We start from the raw sequence: 23,627 nt of genomic DNA on the forward strand, positions 1-23,627 counted from the left end.
ATAAAAGAAGATGGCAAAAGCAGAATAATTTTGTTTTGTTAGAAATGTCCGAAATTTATTTATTTACGTAAACAGCATATAGACAAATACTATTGGAAAATATAAATATGATGAAATACATTGACTTTATGGACTCGACTAACAGTTATACGACCCGCAACTTATATTTTTGATGACTTCCAATAGATAATCAAATTATATTTCGATGAATTTTTCTCCAAAATTAATAAAAACATGTATAAAAATATGAATGTTTGAATTTGTTTACCAATATTTTCCGTCAGAATAATACTTTGTGTAATTAGCTGTTAAATTTTACGATTGATTATGCCATTTTAAAGTTGTTAAATAGTGTTTTTAATGTTTATTTTAAAGAAATTATTTTAACGTGTGTAACACACTTTAAAGACAAAATGTTAATGTAAATATGTGGTTTAATTTGAAATAATGTTCACCTGCACGTTGTCGACAAGTGCATGATTATTATTTATTTGTAGAAAGTGTATCAATTGATACAAATGGGCATAATGTCTCAAGTATGCACATTATATCTACGCTCTCAATCAAAACTATGTAAACCAAACACTGTTGATACTGTCCGTGTATTTGAAGAGAATAATCATTTATTAAATGACTGCAGAACATACACTTGCCTCTTTTAAATAGTTTTATGATATATTAAGATGATCTAACCACTCTTAAATGCCGGTGACATACCTGTTTAAGTATATCTAGAAACGTCACTCATTGTAAAATGTCTGTATGTTATGTTAAATTATGCATGTTACCAATACAGATAAGGTGTATCTTTGTTAAATTATCCGATTACTGTATATTGCACCGTTCTATGTGCTATAAGTTAATTGATTACGTGCACGGCATTCTAATTCTAAAAAGACACAATCGAAATACATGTAGTTTAAAAATATATATGCTTTGAGTATATATTATTTGAAATTATTTGAACCTTTTTAGATTGGTGCACACTTTATTTAAAAGAAACACCTAATGTACATTAGAGCCAGACTCATGCCATAACAGTAATTTGACTTACCCATAACTCCCTGACAAACGCCACTAAGGACACTGACCATTGCGCCATTCAGCGATTCGACTCATTGTTCAATGACTTAATTGTATATAATTAAGCATTGTGTTTGCCAAAAAGTGTTAATTACTCACTATTTTAAATGTTACTGTATTCTTGGAGTCAATTGTTGGTATTGTTTAATAAGTTTAGCAATTATAACTTGTAATCATGGTGCGAAAAAAGATAGTGATTACAATTTGGAAGGGCAAATGTCAGATGTGGAAAATAAGCAAGAAGATATTGAGAACGACTTGGCAAACGTTCGCTTGACAAAAATTAAACTAGATGGTCTATGTTTCAGACAGCATATGCACGACATTTTTGTGTAAAAACTTATTCTATTCTAACCTTTTTTGCATATTTTTTAAAATAATTAATAGTGGTTTATCTGTTTGTATATCTTATATTTACTGTACATAAATAGTGGTTTATCTTTTTGTATATCTTATATTTACTGTACATTATGCATGAGTTTGAGTGATCTTATTCTAGTTAAAGGTAATATGTTATTTACATTTACTCAAAATACCGCTCTGCTTCCACCACAAAACAATCCTATGTACTTTATCCTTGTGTACTGGCACCCCGTTGTGGTCACAGTGCAGAGACCTTGACCAGCTGTGATCACTACATAGATGCAGAAGAAACATAGCATGGCACTTTTGATAAGTCAGTTGAAAAAATATATATAAAGAAAAATAGGTTTTACGTATACATTGAGTTGCAGACCCAAGGTTTGATATACGTTCCTTAAAGGTTGCCTTAAACAAACTCATGGTTTTGTCTGTGTGGCTGGGTATTTTATACTTGCTGTTGACGACATAACATACGTTAACTGTAGTGAATTCCATTGCCACTTCATTTGTCTTTTAGATGCGTTTTGCTGTTTTGTTATGAAAGTTTTAACTAACAAAATCATGTGTATTTTTATTGAGCATGGAATGCATTATGGGAAATCCTGTTGTTGTTGTTTTTTTTTTTCTTAATTTTTTACCTGTTGTATTGTATTTCAATATTCGAAAAGACTAATGATGTTTTATAATGTTTTACTATCTTTATTTAATAAAGCCTATATACATACTTAATGCGTCGTGATAAATATGTCGGTCATTGGGACCGCGGATCTGGTGGGTGTGAGAGTGGAGCATATGAGGAATAGGTAGACAGGGAGGATGCGGAAGGGGATCATAGCGACCGCGAATCGGTTAAATGCGGAAGGGGTTCATTGGCGCCACGGATCGGGAGGGTGTGGGAGGGGATGCCATTTGTACTGCAGATCTGGTGGGTACGTGAGGGGATCATTGTAGCCATGGATTGATCGGTTGCGGGAGGGAACCGTTTTGGCCGTGGATTTGTCGATTGCGAGAGGGGATGGTTTGGCCATGGATTGGTCGGGAGCGGGATGAGATCATTGGGACGGCATATACAGTTGGTTCGAGAGGGGTCATTTCCGCAGCGGTTCAGGTTGGCGTGGCAGGGGATTCTATATCGTATGGGTGTTGGAGGGGATTTAGCGAATCGGGTTGATGCGAGAGGGAGATATTGAGACCCAAATAGGGTTGGAATTTGGGTGATTTTATTGGGAACGCAGATCAGATTGGCATGGGAGGGGATTTAATTGGGATTGCAGATCAGATGTGTGCGTTAGATGATCAATTTTGCCGCGGCTCTAGTTGGAGTTTGAGTACCTATACTAATTATACTTAAATACTTATTATCCACTACTGAATGGGAAGCAAATCGGATATCGACGTTTCTGGTCATTACTGTATAAATGACAATGTTTGTACCTCCCGCGCGCGCTCAGAAATCAGAAAAACCCACAGCGCGCGAGTTCAGAATTAAATCTATTTGCAGCATCGTAGCGATTTGTTTACTTATTTTTTTCTAAATGGAGACTAAGAGGTATGATGATAAGAAAAACAGATTACTGCCTGATCGTTTCGTAATATATCAGGCTCGGCACGAATAAACTAACGGCTCGACAAGCCACGCCAATATTTTTATTCTAAGCCTGGCCTAATATATTCAAAAACAATCAGACAGTAACCTGTTATTCTCCATGTCACTGTTTTCTGATTAAAAAAATATTATTGGTTTTATCGCAGACCAAGCTTGCGATTCCTTTTTTATGAATATCTTATACGTTGAATACCTGATTTCTAGCAAATCATAGCAGGTAAGCTTTTTTATATCCCTTTGTCCGTTGTCAAAAGGTGTGAATAATAAACTTTTAGCTCGTTACCACTGTAAACGCCGCTATTTTTCTTCAGATCTGTATAAACTTGGTGAAAATATGTACTTGGACGACTCAACTCTGAGTGTTTCCCTATATTCTAGATGAGTGGATTATAATGCATAATTTGATTTTCACAGACGTTTGTGTGAATTTTGAGTCTGACTTAAACGTGACTTTCATGAATAATATGTGAATATCTTTAGGTTTGATAATGTTTGCACACTGGACGACATGCTCAATACTCAGCAGAGTGGAAACTCAAATCTCATTTTCTGAGCTGAGCTCGAAATCTGAGAACTAGTATGATACTGGGCCAAGATAACCTGGTCGAAATTTAACCTTATTAAAAACTATAGAGGTCACATGTATGACACAATCTTTATGAAACTTGGTCAGACAGTTTATTCGGACAATTATAGGAAGGGTTTACATCTGAGTAATATGCATCCTAAAACAAGGTTACCAGTTCAAATCTTAGAAAAATATTGTTTCCTCTATGCATGCTTTAATCTTGATGAAAATTTGTCAGAATGTTTATCGAGAAAATATCTAGGCTGCGTTGAAAGTTGCCTGGCGTTCACCAACTTGTTAATCAGATAAAATATTAGAAAACACTTTTGTTCCACCTTTTTAAAACAATAAGCTTATGTGACATGTGAGGCAACTTTCATTTATATTCAATATATGAGAGACGCAGTTACTTCCCTTTGGCTTCAGTTTCATTCATTTTAGTTTAGAATAATTGTGTGTGTGTGTCATTTGTTTGTTATTGGTATTCGGTGTTCGATTGTTTTATGCCCGACGGCAAAATTAAATTTCCTGTCTCAGCCATACCTTTTCCTGATATTTAATGATTTAAAAATGACTTTTGAACAATGCCAACCATCATATGACGATGCGTCGCATTTAGCACCCGTCTCCCTACCACAAAAGATCAGGTCACATCTAGCGGTTAAAGGTCGAATTCGGCCATAAAACAGCTTGATAATTCCCGTCTCAGTAATAACTTTTCCATATATTTTAAAATTACATGGCACAAAAGTAAACCATAATAAGAGAACGTTTTTCGTGCAACAACTGTTTCCACTATAAATTTTGCTACGTTTTGATGATTTTTTTATAATATAACAAGAATGTAAACAATCATAAGACGACGTTTCGCGTGTAGGACAAGTCTCCCTTCCTCAAAGGACAAAGACAAACTTGGCGGTTATAAATCAAATTTGGCCATTAAACAGCTTGAAAATTCCTGTCTCAGCCATAACTTTTCCATGTAGTTTTTAATAACATTGTACACAAGAGGTCCATCAAAAGAAAACGTTTTGCGTACAATTACCGGCTCGACAAAGACTTTGCCTCATATTGATTAACTTGTAAATTACTTGGTTCACAGGCAATCCATTTTACTTCAAGTTGCGTGAAAATTGTCAGTCTACTTCTAAGGTCAATGTCACACTTAAGAGTTAAAAAATCGAATTTCTGACGTACAACAGTTTATTTGAGCTTTGTCATGCTTCGTGTTATTTGACCACAAATATAAATCATGAGAAGACCTCATCTCGTGTGTAACCCTACCTAAACAATCGAGGTCACACTTTTATCTTATCATAAAACGACATATTGCGTGTTGCATTGCTCAGCCGACCTCAAAGGTTAATGTCACACTTAAAAGATCACAGTTATCCATAAAACAGCTGCATTCGGTTTAAACTGTCGTTCTCCATGCTAATTTAGGTAATTGAGGTGATCAGGGTAACACTTCGAGGACCAATGTCAAATATTGCTATAACAATGATTGTCCCGGAGTTTTCATTCATCATTCAAGTTTAAGGCAATTTCCTCTTAATTAGTACCAGGAAGTAACACTTAAAAGCTCAAAGGTCTTTAAACGCTGGTGTTTGGCTAAAGCGGTGATTTTAGCCGAAAGTAGAGGAATCGCTACAGTATGGACAAACGTGGTGCTCTTTTAGGTCTTTCTAATTAATCTTGAAAAAGTTTGTTCCTTTTATTAGGTGATGTATTCAATAACTGTTGTCCAAGATCTCAGATGAGCGATTATGAAACATATTGGCCCTCTTGATTTTGTAGAAAACAGACTCATTTTATCTCCCTTTCAGACTGAACCTGGGACGTACGTAATAATGCCCATTCAAAAAAATAAAACGTAACAACAAAATAGATAACAATAAAAAAATGCAATTTAAGATTTGCAAGGAATAAATGTTCACGGAATAACCATTTAATTGACAAAAAAGTATAAACACGTGATTCCTATAAAACAACTGAGCATAATCAGAATGAAAAAGTATATTATTACGTTATTTGTTTTTAAAGCGCCAAAAGCCCTCAAAATCAACAAAAATTTCCTACAATATTACCTGCCTTGGCACCTACATCTCCATCTTGACAATCATGTGATTACCCCCTCTGTAAATTAGTACTGTGCAAACTTATATTAACCAGTAGGCAGTAAAGAATAGCAGAACCGAACATACTTTTCTGTTCTTTTTTTGCAAATCACGCTTTTCCAATGTTTGTTAAAGGGGTTTCTATGTTCTATGAATTGTTTGATTATGCAGCCATGTGCTTTCTTTAACAAGGGCGCAGTTTTACTCTTTAAAAGACATTTTAAATCATATATTAAAAATCTAGCTATATATCAAGATTTGTTTTGAATATAAAAAAACTGTCGTTTCAATCAAAGCATTCATTCGTGATATCAAGAAATTGAATAACTGATATCAGAAAATCGATTATTTAATTTAAATAATTTTTTTCTATTTCGAAGAATGTAAAGAACGCGATTTGTGGTATGGTATAATGGTTTGTAATCACAACGTATATCTAAACACGTCAATAAAGTGTTACTTTATTTGTGCACGAAGTCTTCCGCAGTATCCTACTCGAACGTAACATTGAAAACAGTCACCTTACGCACATCATAGCGTATTAATATTCTGTGTTACCACTAAATTTGTTTGCCAGGCCTTCAACAGTGTGGTATGCGATTTTAATATTATAATTATGCGATAATCTTTTGGAATACATTTCTTACGTGAATAGTATTATGTCAATTATATGCTAACACATGAAATAATAACAAGTAATATTTTTTATGCCATTAAATTGTGTTTTCGGAGTTTTCCGAATGTTCTTACTAATGCGTGATAATCAGTTTAAAATGTTGGGGGACAAGTATGTGTGAGACAATTGCACTAGAACCGAGTTCAAACGTTTTTATCTTTCCGGTTGCGTAGAAATTCCACAGAAGATGTCAACATTGTTTATGAAATACATTTATGCACACTGTAAATCTACTCCATCAGCTATATAAATTGAGCAGCGTCAAGCTCAATCGCGCAGTCTGGTCTGGAGCTTCGATGTCCGCTATAAAGTCACGCAATGTTTCGTGGTCTCATAAACGGACATGGAAGCTGCTCACCAGAATACACGGATGTTCTTAATCGTGACATAAGACCCATTTTCGCATGACGCGGATCAATTTCACTTGTCTTTTTTTTTAACCATTTAAATACTGAATGGTAGGATGCAAACCTGGGCCGATATTCACAAAATTCCTTAGGGAAATCTTAACTAAGATTGTACTTAAGTGAAAATTTCAGATCAAATTTTTGTATAAAATCAAAGAGTTTTCTCCTAATATAAGGCGAAAATAAAAATAATTCTAGCAATATTAAGTTTATTTTAACATTTTAATGTAAAAATACCTGTACACGAATAAGCCACAGACTAAAGGCATTTTCTTACCTTAAGGAATTGTCTTACGTTTTATCTAAGGAGCTTTATGAATAAGAACCCAGAACAACAAATTGTAACTTTCTAAAGGACCGCACGTCGTTTGCGAACAAATAACGGTCACATATATTTTATGTTTCATATGTCATCGTTGGACACAACGAATGAATCTAAACACATGATTACATCGTTACACACGCTCCAATTCTCTAAACGGAACATGGTGGACATCAGCTGAAAGTATAGGTCTTCATTTATACATTACTACAGCCGTGAACGTGTTCATATGTCAGGGTTTCGGCAGCTCCGGTAGCGTATGTTGTCGCATTTAAAAGTCTTAATCTGACCATACGAGTTCAAGTCTCAGGGGGACTTTAATTGTGACATACAAAATGCCTGAGTTGTGAAAATACAGTAAGAATAATGCGTACGTTTAAGAAATATAATTATAAAAATGAACACAAATTGCCGTATGTTTCCCTACAAACAGCAAACCTACTTGGAGTGTTGTGTTCATCCAACACAAGTTATGTAAAGGTTAAGATTGTTTGCAAATGCATCAATATTTTAGGTAACGACGGATTTTATTTCCAGTATATCAATTCGATAATCCAAGTTTTAACGCATTCAAAAATGTATCGCGTTATGTTGATGTTTCATCTCACGATTTATTTTTAAATAGCAACGAAATATAGGAATAATAAAACTCCGGAAAAAGACAAGAGTCAAGTTGCGTATAGAACACAGGATAATAACCTAATTTACAACTTTAAACACAAAACCGCCTCGAAACCAGTTGAAAGGCATGCCAAACTTGACACTTAGCTCAGAATTAATCAGAACAGAACAGAACCGAACAGACATTTTATTTTGACTTATACATAAGAACGTCGTCTTAATACATAAAATATAAAAGTGAGTATGTCACGTTTCCAATACATTTAAGTTCAATACAAATCAAATATATGCATATAAAAAACTTTCAAAACAAATAGTCTATAAATGGCAGAAAGATTTTGTAAGTGATACCGGTTATATGGTATTATTGATCAATGAATTGCGAATTACGAATGCTTCATTTATTTACTTACACAACTTGACAAGTTCGTTTTATTTTCGGATAAAGTCAGTAATTGGTGATACTTAAACACAGATGGATTAACATGTACATAATGTTTGTCTTAAAACACTATAACAGGGACGAATAAAAACGAAGTGAAACTCATCCTCAATGTCTCTACTATTGCAACATAAACAGTATATTTCATTGCGTGGAATAATATTGCGGGCATACCTCCAAATTTGGATTCTCAATGGGTGTACAGACATTCTTAGTTTAACAAAGTGAACACGCAAATTCCTTGGTAACAAATACAAATAATGATTGTATTATAGTGTAGGCTTAAAAACTCTATAACTACCCAATACAGGTCTGTTACTTAATGTACCATACCATTCTTGTTTAAATGTATCTATACGTCTGTTTCTAAACTGGCATATAAAAGAAGTAACACACACAGAGCTAGGATTATTAAAAACAAACCCATAACCATAATCGGTTAACAACTTTTTAATGCGAGCCCCAATTGATGTGACCTTTATGACACTCTTCAACATTCATATTATACACAGTATGGAGAATAATAGTATTACTCAATCTAATTTTAAACCAATATTTTTACATTCTCATAAAACGATTAATGTAAAGTGAGTATCTGCCCAACTCTCAATTAACACATGCATTACAACTGTTGAGTCTTACTTGTAGCATACGTTTACAGAACTTTAAATGGATACGTTCTATTTCTTTAGACTTTGTAAAACCCCATATTTCAGAGGCATAATTAAGGATCGAATGCATCAAATATCTGACAAAGTATTAAAGTTTTTAGGTCATACATTTTACACTTATATAATAGAGTATTCATAGCCTTTAGGGCTTTACCTACTAAATGTTCTTGGTTTAATGTGAAACTACCTGTATAATTTAAAACAGTACCTAAGTAATTAAAATTATCTACTATTCCGATGTTATGGCTATCGTACGCCCATGTCTCATTTTAGCGTAAAGGGCCCCTCTTACGTAAAACCATAATTTTAGTGTTTGAAGTGTTTACTTTTAGACGCCACGTATCACAATACAAAAGAAGATTCTTCAAATTGGTTTGAAGTTCTTAAGAATTTTTACCTTAAATAGCCATATCATCAGCAAAAAAGGTGTAATATAAGTAAAACATCGTCTATGTTATGTCGTAAAACATCTCAATGTCCTCTACAAACAGAGAAAAGAGCAAAGGGGACATTACCTCCTCTTGGCGTAGACCAAGCGAGTAACGAAAGTAGTCAGAATACGAAGAACATGATTAACACAGGATTTAACATTTTCATACATATCTTTAACGATTTGCAATATTTTACCTCTAATGCCAGATTTATAAAGTTTTAACCACAATGCATTTTTATAAATACTTTCAAAACATTTCATCGTGTCTACGTATATTACATAGAGCCTTTTATTTTCATTAATATATGTTTGTACAAAAGACATTAATATATGTATATAGCATGGATTGGTGAATAACCCTTACGAAATCCGAATTGTGCATCCGAAATACTTTTATTTGTTTCACAAATACATTCGATGCGCTTCTTAACTATTGTAGTAAATAGTTTTAAGAAACAACGTTCATATGTTATTCTTCTGTAATTATTAACATCGTTTACAGAGCCCTTTGTGTAATGGGATTGTAATTCCCTGTATCCATTGTTCAGGGGGAAAAAAACAGATTGTAGTATACAATTAAAATATCACATAAATGGTTACACAATATATCGTTACATTCTATTAAATATTCGTGTAATATAAAATCAACACCAGCTGACTTATTTCTTTTGAGTTGTTTAATGGCACATGTAACTTCATTAACATTAATAGGCTGGTCTAACTCTGGAAACAAATCATTATCATCACTAAAATTATAACTAGAACATAATTGTTCCGCCTCGATATTATTGCAATTAAAAGTATTGTTGGTAAGGTTTTTAAAAAATAATTTGAACTCTTCCAATGAAATGTTATGACTGCTTAGTTTATTATTTGATTTGAAAAATTCCCAAACATCGCGAAGTTTATTTTTCTTTAAGTTTTCAATTTCAGTCATTTTTTTACGGTATGCACATCCTTTCTTTTTCCGTATTAAATCTTTATATAGTTTCTTATAATGGCAAAGCCTTGATCTATTAACATGAGAATTATTCAAGTTAAAACTCTGTAAGGCATCTATATATATAAACAACGGGCAGACTCACAATCACTATCGAACCAGTCAGCATTATTTAATCTACCGTCTTCATCGAACCTGTACTTCGGTTTATAACTAAACGTATATGTATGTGAAAATAATGGGTCCGCTACACTGCGGCTAGTATCAGTAAAATCATTTTTTTGGCATTATTTACTGACAATCTATTCACATTAAAAATAGTATGCGTAATATGATTAAAAACAGATAATTTAGCAATGATTTCTGATCGAAATTGAGCTTGGAGGGAACTGTTCCATTGGTGTTTAACATCAGTAAATTTCTCGTGTTTTGGTGAAAAGTTATTACAACAAAGAGACAGGTGTAACGGGGCGTGATCGCTCCATTCATTAAATTCGCTTATTGTAAAATCAACAATACATGAGAAATTTCGTTCACCAGCTAATTAGAGCTGCAACGATTCGATCCGATTCATCGAAAATCGATTCGAAATGCTTCGATTCGATTACGATACCAAACCTACCAAATTCGATTCGATTCTTTAAAATATATACATATATATACATAGATACGTAAAGCGCGCTGTATTCTGACTATTGATACAGGGAGGTGTAGGTTTTATATTTACCTGTAATTACGACGCGCGCGATTGGTTGCTTATTACTTTAGTCATCCAATCAATAAGCCCGTTACGGTCTACTTTCGTAAAAAGCGTCAAAATGGCTGAACAAGTTGTTGCCGACAAATTGAAATTATCAGATGCGGCTAAGAAGCTAAAATCAAAAGTGTGGCAGTATTTTGGGTTTCGGGATGGTAGCCCTACCAATAAAGCTAAGTGTAAACTGTGCTTCACGGATGTGGCGTACGCTAAGTCCGGCTCAACCACTAATCTAATTTAATGCAATATGTCAAACGCAAACATAGCGTTAATTTAGCAAGACAAAGAGGTCGCACAAGTGCAACTACTCAAGTCGCCAGCCAGAAAAGTAGTTCTTTTTATGTTGGAGTTTTGTTAAGTTTATTAGAAAATATGATTTGTCATACAGGTAACAGGTTATGCTGTCATGGCACAGTGGTAGACATGCTTATAGCGGTTTTGGGTAAAGGTGTAATAGTGATAGTACTACCATTCAACTGATTCCAGATACGTTTTTATGATTATTTATTTATTTTTTATATTATTGTGTAATCTAGTCAGAAGTTTTAAAATTAAAATTGAGTCCTAATTTGCTATTCTTTTATATGTGTTTTATTGAAATCACATTTGAACAGAAATGTTAATTTTGAGGCATACGAGTGAATATATGATAAAACTAGGTTTGAAGATGAATCGAATCGAAAAAATCGGTATCGGAGTGTCTGAAATCGAAATCGAATCGAATCGAACTGTTGGTGAATCGTTGCAGCTCTACAGCTAATACGTAATCAATCATGGATGTCGTGTTATGGCCATAGAACGTATGTTTACAACTTCAAATAATCACACAACACACATGTTTACATTAAAATTAACCGCATATCTTTGCAATTTACATTCAAAAGCAATAAAAGATACTAAAAGTTCGATTTAATTTCAATTTAATCAATTGTTTACTTTCACTAGATCAACACAAATAATACAATCTAATAAACATCGTATAATACAATATAATAAGATTATAATAACTGTGGGTTCCGTTTCATTCGGGTGGTATAAGAAGTCATGATATTAACACTGAACAAAATGTAAACTAAAACATATTATTAAATTTAACCAAACCATTGTTAATCCAATATGGTATAAGAAGTCATGATATTTTATCTTAACACTTAACTAAAATGTAAACTAAAACATATTATTAAATTTTACCAGATCATTGTTAATCCAATGAAGTAATTTGGGGTCACTTATATTTGTTTGTTTACTATTTTCTTAATATGATAACATTTTGACAGAGGAATCGAAGGTTTAATGTCTTCGACAACAATGAGATGCTAACAAAACTTAAGTATTTCGTATAGCAATAGTCGTTTTTGGATGTGCCAACTGTATAATATAGTTAACCATGTTATTTTTATAAAACAATGTGAGTTACAATTTACTAATCGAAAATTCAACATAAGCAATATTGCAATGACTAACATTACGGATATAAGAATGTAAGATCTTTATCAAACCGAGCGATCACACTGTGAGGTGAGTTGCGATTTCAAAAAAGTGCTAACATCTACTTGTCAACTAAATTGCACCGATTTCATTTGTCTATCCCGTCTGAAGAAAAAACGGAAACACTGTTAAGATTTAAATTTCTTATGACACAAAAATTATGATAAGTAAAGCAGCCGTCGTGAATCAGTTATACTTTCATAGCTACAGTACACACTAGACCTAGAACGAAAAAGTTCATTTAATATATACATTGTAGTTGTTTTTCAACTGTTTTAAAAATTTACTGGAAGTATGCAGGACAGGAAATATGTACATGTAGTGGATTTAAGTGTGACACAAGTAAAAAATATTGTTCTGTTCAACAATTGGTTTTTAAATGGATTCTTAACCATTGATAATACCAAGAATCCGTCTGACATGCATGTTTGCTGCATTGTTTTTCGGTATGTTTTTCGAAGATTGTAAAAAGTAATGTAACGCCCCTCTGAAGTCTCCTTCCATTTCAAAGCAGTGACCGAGTAAGTTTACTGCCGTTTCTTCATGATACAAATTTATATGATTGCATGAATCACATATATATGTTTCTAATTTTAACATGGCATCTATCTGTCTGTCACGATTACCGAGTCCTCCATACGTTAAGTACTGTATATAGTAGAGGAACGGACGAGCATCCACCTCAGCGCAGTCCATCCACCGGGTCTCCGTGTAAGTTCTTTGCCCAAGGTCCTCTGCGGTCAAGCCACGGTTCATTTCAAAGAACAATATGTATGGCACGCAGTATGCTTCCTGTCTGGCAAATCTGACACAAAATGCAAACGGAGGCTCAGGGCAAAAATTGTCAAACCGCAATACCATTTTGGCAAATAATTGAAGATCTCTGTCTCCTTCAATATCTCTACACCCACATACCGCCTTGATCTTATTGTGATATCTATTTTCTATATCTTCCAATATTTTGACGGCTGAATGTAGATGTCCCCTACAGTACAACGCAGATGCCAGTTTAAGGCGTGTAGAAGCTACGTCCGTTGTTAAGGAATACCGAAAGCCATTTAAAATATCTCTGAATTTGCCATACCCGAAACCTATTTGTTTAGACGATTTCAGTGATGCTCGTAATGCACACAGGTTTTTGGCGAATTCCAAAGCAACTACTTGTAATCTTTGGTAATCAAAGAAGCCGAACATTTTGCATAAGCAACGTGTAATTTCTCGCTCAAGGTTCACGACAGGGTGTTGATATTTATAAACAATACCACGTTGTTCTATAAGTAGCCGCTCTAAACGTTCAAATTTAAGAAATAATTCGATACTATTCCTTAAGAGTAGAACACTATTTTCTCGGTTTGGCACGCCTCCACTTTCTCGGTTTTGCACGCCTCCACTTAAGCCGTTCTCTCCAAGTAGGAAGCCAAAATTGTCAATATCAATCAGAAATAAATCTTGCAAATCATTCTTTATCATTGAGTCCACAAACCGAAAAAGGCGCTTCTGTTGCACAAACGAGAGTTTCGCATCAAACAAGTTTACTCTTGGTATTATATAATGCGGAAACATCCCATCTCTTAACCACTTACGCAAAATTTTCAAGCATAGCACAATAAGATACACAAGGTTACGTTCCTTCCACAAATCCGGATGGGTTCTTTCAATGGTATAGAACATTAATGTTTTACAATGAAAACTTGTGAAAGAATCTTTGACAATTTTGTTTAATAATGATTTCTTCATTATCTTCAAAACAATGAAACATTTTATCTGCGTAACGTTAAAACTGAACATCAGCATTCGTTCTATAAGATTTGGTGACAGTCGCCATTCTTCGTGTTTGTGATCACTGTCTGGATGACCGGCGGGTACCAAAAAACACGGAGCTATCCGGGCAGCCTCCAGTAACTGAGGAGACGGCCAGTGTCTACCTCGACATCTGTCTATCCAGTGTTGTATTTCAGGAAGAGCTTTGCGGACTGTGTACGCTTCTACAATATCCCAGTTTTCAAGAAAGCTTACCGAGGGTCCACTTTTTGATACTTCTGTATCTTTATCTTTATTGTTTTCCTCGATTGTCTGTTTAAATTTGTCAGAGCTAACAAGTATTTGATCAGGACCTTTCCTCACAAACTGGCTGTTCCACAAACGAGTTTCTGGCTCAGGTGCATCCGGTTTGAATATTTGTAGTAAGTATTGTTGCGGAGGAGTAATGTCGTCATAGAGCATTAGAAGGTTTTGTTTCCCATTTTCCCAGTCCCTCAGTTGTGTCATGACATTAACATTCTTGTTTGTGAAAAGCAAATCAATATCTGACTGAAGGCCCGGCGTGGTCGTTCCCTCCGATTGGCTACCGAAGTGGAAGCATTCCAATATATTTCCAACTAGATTTTCTGTTATAGTTTCCATGAATTCTCTTCTCATAAATGTTTTCCTGCGCTTCATCACCGTACATTTCTCAGCTCCGATTGCTTCCAGGGCATTCGACATACGTACAGACAAGGCGGTGAACTGCTCTGAAATCTGAATAAAAACAACATAATAAATTGTCTAATCCCTTCAAAACATTGATTGCCATTTGTTAATTACTCTGTATAATTGTTGTTGGTAAATTCCAGATTCTGGTGTTTTGCAGAGTTTTCATTTTAAATATTTTTGTATAATAATTTACTACGTATGTAAATGTTGGATAGATTATCAGTATAAAATTCTATTCAGGCGATCTCATGCTACAGTACTACTTTTTAGTCGTTCAATATGCTTAATGTAGAATGATCTTACTGATAGTTAATTTCATTCACCGTCTACAGTTTAGCCTTTAGGAAATTATTGTGTACTTTTGACAATACACTGAAAACATTCTGTTTAAATTAGATTTTACACGCTTCGAACATTTACGTGTGTCGTGTTAATGTATCGATTGCGTAATTGAAGTCAACATTGATTGATGTGTGATTAATGAAATTTAGTATAAATGCTTTAGAGTGTAATATTTCAGTGATATATTACACTTTTACAAACGCATGATTTCGTTAAGTCCATGCCCCGTGTTCACAAAACATTTTTTGCAATCGAAATCGTAGTTGATAGGCAAAAATGAAAATCGATGTCAGTTAAAATCGATTTTCGATTGCAAAATCGTTTTGTGAACACGGACCCATACCTTCATGTTTGACGCAATATTTCCAATTAATCTGGATTGCACACTTCTTTCTGTTGGACCACTCTTTTCGAAACGAGCTGTCGAAACTATCCCCAAAGGATAGTTCACCTAGATGAAATATTATCCTCCGAATTAAAACAAAGTGCATTTGTTTAAAGAATTCATTTAAAAAATAGGGCATTCACATATTAGATGATAAAACAAGCAACATCAAAACGTTGGATTTGTTTCCATGCTTTTATATTTAACTTAAAGATATTATCTTGTTATTTGAACTTTTGATGTATACTATGTTATTCCGAAAAATCTCAAATACATGGTGAATTGAGAGAGCGAACAGCCATTGTGTGATATTTGACCTCTGAGTATGCTGTTGATATATTGAAGATAACCATGTGGTTCCTGTGCGAAATCGCCAAATGTGAACACTTGTGCCAAATTATTTGAAAATATTTTCTGACAATTAAGTGCTGTATTTTGTTTAATCTCGAAGGTGGCGATGTGGTCTTGTGCGCAACACACCGTCTTATATAGAGAGACAATTTTGCCATTTTGCCATTTTAGTTCGAATTTGTCAATGCAAGGGGAGGTTAAAGCGAGATTATACGATTTTGTATATGTGTAAAATTGTAATATATTGATAAAATTTGTTACAGTAACACAAAATAGGCACAAAAAAAATTACATTAAAGACGAATTTCATAAAATGCAGCAAATACAAATTAGCGCCCCGAGCCGATTGTGACGAAGATATTTTGTGCATATTTTCCTACAATAACCGAAGCATTCGTCTTTTTATTAGGATCAGAGTTAGTGTTCGTGTGTCGTATGGAAATATATCGTTGCAGGAATTTAAAATGAACCGTTAAACTAAATTTAGATTCACATCGTACATGCATGAGATACATGCTGGCGAATTCGACTGTACAGACATTTTCGGTTTCAGAATTAAATATCAGGCTTATTTCGCATTTTTCGACACAAGATCTTCTTAACTTTTATTTTAATTTATATTGAAATATGTATATAATAAGTGTTTACACATTTAATATAAATTTATAATTATTTTACAAAATCGTATAATCTCGCATTAAGAGTTCGGACTAGTTTCGGGACGAACTAACGGACGAACGGACGAACGAACAGAAAGACAGACTCACGGACGGAAGGACAGAAAGACAGACAGACCGATCAACCGACATTCCGACCTACTGACCGACCGACCGACTGACTGATAGACAGACAGCCTTTGATTTTAGAATTGCATTTGTGAAATTTATCATTTTATAAAATGAATTGGCATATTGACGATTCTTAGCCATTGTTATGTTATTCTAAAACATTTATAGAACACTTAAAAGCGTACAATGCATGGCCCATATTGGACCCAAATTGACCCCATTTAGGTCTAACAATATCCCTGATCAGATCAGCGAAATTAAATCGGAAATTCGAAACTTCCGGCAGCGCAAACAATAAAGAAAACAAATGATAAGTTTTCTTTTTCGATTCTACGTGAATATGACAATATGTTTTATTAATTACATGTTTATCTAACAATATCAATCTGCTATAAATGCGTGCACATATGGCATGTAAAAAACTGATGATAACATGTTGTATTTGATATTATCAAGTTTGTAATGTATTTACGCGGTGTCGGTTTTCAATCAGTGTCAATTTGTGACACTATGTTGAAATATGTTAAAGGGGCCCTTCACGTTTGGGTAAATTGACAAAATTGAAAAAAGTTGTTTCATATTCGCGAATTTTCGTTTTAGTAATGATATTTGCTCAAAAATAGCCATTATATGCATCTTTTGACGATTTTAAACCCCGAAAATTATAAAGCGTTGCAACGCGAAACGATTTAATAATTTGGAGAGTTCTGTTGTAGCCGTCATATTTTGTGAAACTATAAAAGTATATAAAGCATAAAATACCCCTGACTTTGTATCCGGAAGGATGGCCGAGTGGTCTTAGTCGTAGACCTTTTACTCCAGGACTCCAGGGGTCAGTGGTTCGAGCCCTGCTGAGGGTTACTTTTTTTTCTTTTTTAAGTTTTATTCTTGATTTTTTACTGGAGCTTTTTATATCCAATGTTATCATTTATCAATATAAAGCAATTAATGACAAACTTTAAAACATGCCAAAATCTGTGAAAAGGCCCCTTAAACAGCACGAGGAAGACATGTAATACAGTGCTCAAATATTGAAGGTATATGCTTGTTATTGTTTTTTCTACAGTATGTATCAAGGAATCGGCAAACTAGTTAGGACAAGGACTGTGAAGTTCAAGAAGCCATGAGCCCAAGACGGCGACAATCAGACAGAAGTCAAAATCATGAAACAAATGGGTAAAAATACCAGCCTCAAGCACCATATGCATAAAATGTTGCTATTAAATAAAGTTTGAAATATTGAATATGTTGTTTGTTTACTAGATATGCCGGATAGCTCAAAATAGAATGAATTTGGAGCCCATCGGGAACTCACATAAGGCTCACAGTTAGCCTATATGCGACCCACATTGGACCCTAATGCAGCCCATTTGCGACCCATATGGGTCCTATCTGGATCACATTTAGTTTGCACATTTTGGACCCATATAGTTTCCGGTTGAAACCCATGTAGGTCCCATATGGTTACCCTGGGAAACTATTTATTTTCCGAGCCTGCGAAAAAAAAATGCCACTGGGGCCACGTTTATAGAAACAAAAACTGTGTTATGTAAACTTATAGAGCATGTTTTTGTTTCAGTGTATAACCGAATTTTATTTAGCAAGTGGTTTGGAAAAAAATATTTTCACGAGTGGCGTAGGCAGAAGTTAAACTTTACTTTTTCTATGAAAACGTGAAATAAATAATCGATAATTCACTGAAAGACACAAATTTATTTTTATTTTACGCTTTAAGACCATAATACGCGAAATAAACTTAAACGTAATACGTAATAATATGTTTATGTTTATTTACTATGAAGTCATCAAAGTGACGTCATAAATAAGTCAAGCATTGTTTGTAATAAGTATGGTGGAAAAAAATGTGTCATAATTTGTGCTTCGTTTTAGCTAATTAATTGTTTTGGTTTTAATTTTCATAGTTATTTGGTAAACACTTGTTTGAGAATATTCTACACGCATTTACATATGTCCAAACAGTGAGACACAATACAAATGCACTAGACAAAACACACGTACATGTCAAACGCACAAACATGAAAAAAAGGGGTCACCGCCTTAGGGCGGTTAATGCAAAAGCCTTGGGGGTTTAAACCCCAAAAATCACACTTTAAGCCTTAAATGGTATTTGAAATACGTGATACATAATTAGTTTGTTCCAGCGGCAGAGTGATTTAAATAGGAAGTAAATTGGCCGTTCAACAAACGGCCCTGGTTTTAATACCGTAACAAAGTTCTCTTTAACTTTTATTTTAATTAATTGCATATTATACAATAATGGCTCTTCTACATCATTATTACGATTAAATTATATTAACAGAAGCAATACAGACACGGATACAACAGGCATACACGAACAGACCTTGTAAATTTGTATTGTCCAAGTGTTTGTTGTTATTATTATTTGACAATGGTTACAATCAAAGCGAGAATATACGATTTTGTAAAATATTTATGAATTTATACAAAATGAGTAAAAAACTTATTATATATACATTCAATATAAATTAAAATAAAAGTTCAGAAGAACATGTGTCGAAAAATGCGAAATAAGCCAGATTTAATTCTGAAATTGAAAACGGCTGTACAGCCGAATTCGCCAACATGTATACCATACATGTACGATGTGAATCTAAACTTCGTTTAACGGTTTATTTGAATTACTGCAACGATATCTATTCATACGACACACGAACACTAACTCCGAGCCTAAAACAAAGACGAATGCTTCGGTTATTGTAGGAAAATACAATAAAAAAAAACGCTCGTGCGCTAATTTGTTTTTGCTGCATTTTATGAAATTCGGCTTTAATTTATAATTTTTCTTAACTATTTTGTGTTATTGTAACATATTTTATCAAAATATTACAATTAAACACATAATAAAATCGTTAATACTCGCTTTAAACCTAGAGAAAAGCAAAAAAGATAAAAAAAAGAACATAAATTAAGAAATATACAATAAAACATGAATAAAATATAAAACACAATGAAATTAATTTCTCGATGGAGAACAAAATCACTAAAAAATATTGGGACTCGAACCTGCATCATTTAGGTTAGTGTGAGGATTTTTTAGGATGCTTAACAATACTGCAGTATTATAAAGCCTACATAGAGGATGTATTTTCTAGCCGAAACACGAAATAAGTCATCGCAAAATCACGAAACTGGTAGAGGATATAAAAAGCGCATTAAACCACTTTATAATAATAAATACTTTTAAAACCGGACTATAAGCATTGAATGAAAACATATTTCTGAAAATATACAAATAACATTGAACTAGCCGTCGATATGCTTCTTCAAATTATTTATCTGAATAATCTTGCAATGACTTTAATTTAATAAAAGTTTAAATAGGAGATGCTGTTTTCATTTTGATGTTTTTATACTGAAAGCTAATTGATACAATACAACCGATTGTTGCGGTACTGATTTGCTTCTTGTAGAGTGGAATATTATTGATTCAGAAATCATTTTATCACATGCCATACCCTGTTTCCCATGTGATATAACCGTTACGAATATTTTTATCTTACACATGTGTAATATACTTTTTAAACGTTTTCATGTCTTATTTTCGTCCGATTGACCAATCTCATTTTGTTGACGAATGACGTCACGAAATGTAAACAACATTCGTGATTTATCATTATGTTTGCGTAAATATTTATTTAATTTGCTCATTCAAAAGTATGTGATAACAAAATCTGACACTCGTTGTCATTTTATACCATATTTTATTAAACTCGTCCAGGAAATTCGTAAGTAAGCTCGCCAAAGACTCGCTTACTAACAAAATTCGTTAACTCGTTGAACAAATATGGTATGATATGACAACTCTTGCCAGATCCTATATTTATTTTATTCACGTAACTTCTATATTGGTTTGTTATTTTAAATCGTCTAACAAATATTCATACATTTTCTTTTGTTCCAGTTTCATAGCGCAAGTCCGGCAACTTCTCTGTAACCACCGTAGTCATGTCCACTACCGGTAAGATTTTGTTGTGGTCTTGTGTCTGATCCATCTTCAACACAATGCAAACATATCTGGTACATGTTAATGATGTTATTGAATGTATTGTTAAAATTTACGAACTGTTTAATGTATAGTTTTCGATTGTTCGATGTTTACTCGCAAATCGACTTGAAGTACTGATCCTTTGAAATTAAACCAAGAGAGCGTTTAGGCAATTTAGGCGTAATGTATAAACAATTCAAATCACCTATGAAATGAAGACAATTACAATTCTTAAGTGATGAATTGCATAATACGATTAAATAGTCCAATTAATTTTCTTCTAATTATTTGACCAACAATCTTAGACAAACATAATGTTCTTAAAAATGGTCAATTGTCAAATACTCGCCACTCATTCCTACCTGATCATTTCATCGTGTTAAGCCTTCTTTTGTAGTTGGTTAACATAAGTAAAAACGTTCGCAGAGAGAGTGAAATAAATGTATAAATGCACAAGTTAACAAATATCAAGATAAATACTTCTGCCTGTGTAATTGTTATCTTCATGTATTAAATATACATACCCAAAATGATAGCCTGTTTAAATGTGCGCTATTGAGTAAACATTAACTATCTTAAATCGCTAGATATCGCACGATAAATGGAATTAATATTAACATACGTTCGTCGGAGAGTACAAAGTGTGTTAACGATTTAAACGCCGTGGAGTATATTCATCCCAAATATTTCAAAATCAATATCAATACAATTTAAAGCGAACGGCGAGTACATACTACAACAAGCGCATTGGAATACAGTACATAACATAAGAACTTCGTGTAATATCGCTTTATTTCGTACATTTCTCCCTTCTCCGAGTATGTGCGTAAAACTAAAAAAGATCATTTGGTCAAAATTAAAACAAGATAGAGCTTCTAATAAGCATCATAAAAGTAGCATGCCTCTTTTGCATCGAGAAGACCCGGGTTCGATTCCCGCGGTAGGTAGACTCTTTTAATCAACGTTGTTGTTGTTTTTTTTTGCTTTTACAATTGATTAAGACTATTCCAAATACCAAAGTATTGTTAATAAATGCATCAAATTACATTTAAAACATAAAAAAGTGCGAACAAGTCCATTTATTTCCCAAGTCAAAATTGCCCCAATCTTATACATTATAGAAAACGTATTTTAAATTCAAAGGTTTGAGGGTAACTCTTTCCTGATCTGTGTAGTGTGTAGGTGTCATGTAAACATATTGTTTGTTAAATATGAGTTGATTATGAACTACCCATTATTTTCACACATTAAAACATACGATCGCACAATTGAACTATTCTATACGGAAACTATGTAGCCTTCTTTCCTGTACATTCGAACATTCCTATACTTCCGTTATTTTTTTATTCGTGTTAATTTGCATATCATCCGTGCAACGCGCGTAGCCGACTTCTCTGCAAGTTAGAAAGAAAGTTTGTTGCTCGTGTGAAAACTGAAAAATGCGCACTAATACGGTATGTACTGCTATTTAAACCATATCCTACACGTATATCTTACCTTCAAATCAACACTTTAAGCTATAGTATGCTTTAAAATCCAATGTTTACATGTTTTGACCCACATTCGTGTCGACGTGTTTTGTAAGTCACGTGATCAAGTTGATGCAAAAGCTCATGACTTATTTGGGGCCCCACACGGGGTAAATGTATTGTTCGCATTTCCTTTAACAGCGACACTGTTAATTAAAATCCAATTTAAGTGCTAAGACAGCGTCAATTCATTTCATCTTAGAATCTTATTTGAATTCCTTTTTTATTTTTAATAATAGTGCCCTTCAAGGAATTTCCATTCCAAATACAAGAATAATGTGGTTTCCCGTCAATAACTATAGTTATAGTTTACCAGTCGTGATGAACTTGCATGTTAATCTACCTAGTAATTGTAATTTAGATGTTACAGATAAAAATCAAGGTCACTATTTCTTAAAATAGAAAAATGGGTTGGTCTCAATAACTTGAGTCTGCATGGACGTATTACACTGACAAAATATGTAAGTATATTACACGGAGAACCTTGGGAAGGCATTCTGGCAAATAAGATCAAGGCAATGATCACTGTTAGTTGTGACCAGTCAGGTCCAGGGAATGGTCACTGTTATTTGGGACCAATCTGGTCAAGGTAACGATCACTGTTATTCGGGACCAGGCAACTTAGAAAACGAACACTGTTATTTGGGACCAGTCAGGTCAAGGAAATGGTCACTGTTATTTGGGACCAGTCAGGTCAAGGAAACGATCAGTGTTATTTGGGACCAGTCAGGGCGAGGAAACGAGTACTGTTATTTTGGACGAGTCAGGTCAAGGAAACGAGCACTGATATTTTGGGCCAGTCAGGTCAAGAAAACGATCACTGTGTTTTTGGACCAGTCAGGTCAAGGCAATTATTACTGAAAATAGTTCAATTGTTCTGGGACAATACCGTTAGTTTAGATGGAGGATGGATGTAATGAATTGAAAGTGTGTATTGTTTATATGCATACATAGCATGGGAGTACATTTGGGGCTAGTTGGGATTAGATCAATATTACTGTTTTCTGATCAATAACTTGCACTTGGCTTGATATATTGTGCTAAAATTTTGTCTGTAGGTAGCTTACATACAAAACTAGCATGAGATTTCATTTATTTTAATGAATATCTTAAATTTGAAAACCTGATTTTATAGAGTTTTCATGTTTCGTATTTTAAGCACATCTGAGCAGGTGAGCTTTCGTGATCACGCGTTGTCCGGCGTCAGTATTATTGAATCATCAACTTTTAGTTCGTTAT

At 33.9% G+C, this 23,627-nt stretch overlaps 1 protein-coding gene across 4 annotated transcripts; it reads right to left on the bottom strand.

Annotated features, from left to right (window-relative positions):
* Positions 1 to 8,639: 8,639 nt before the first annotated feature.
* Positions 8,640 to 22,567, bottom strand: LOC127850733 (uncharacterized). 4 transcript variants are annotated; one of them, XM_052384016.1, is made up of 4 exons: positions 22,357 to 22,563; positions 20,759 to 20,866; positions 15,652 to 15,759; positions 8,640 to 15,011 (listed from the first exon to the last, which is right to left on the bottom strand). In XM_052384016.1, exons 2-4 carry the CDS (start codon positions 20,864 to 20,866, stop codon positions 12,882 to 12,884), a joined length of 2,346 nt encoding a protein of 781 aa, XP_052239976.1. In that variant the 5' UTR covers positions 22,357 to 22,563; the 3' UTR covers positions 8,640 to 12,881. The 4 variants fall into 4 exon arrangements, with proteins under 4 accessions (XP_052239976.1, XP_052239974.1, XP_052239978.1 ...); XM_052384014.1 differs by lacking the exon at positions 22,357 to 22,563 and adding an exon at positions 21,222 to 21,418; XM_052384018.1 differs by lacking the exon at positions 15,652 to 15,759 and having other exon boundaries at positions 22,357 to 22,567.
* Positions 22,568 to 23,627: the final 1,060 nt, after the last annotated feature.

The sequence above is a fragment of the Dreissena polymorpha genome, chromosome 11 (assembly GCF_020536995.1).
Source record: "Dreissena polymorpha isolate Duluth1 chromosome 11, UMN_Dpol_1.0, whole genome shotgun sequence".
In the NCBI taxonomy this organism is placed as follows: Eukaryota; Metazoa; Mollusca; class Bivalvia; order Myida; family Dreissenidae; genus Dreissena; species Dreissena polymorpha.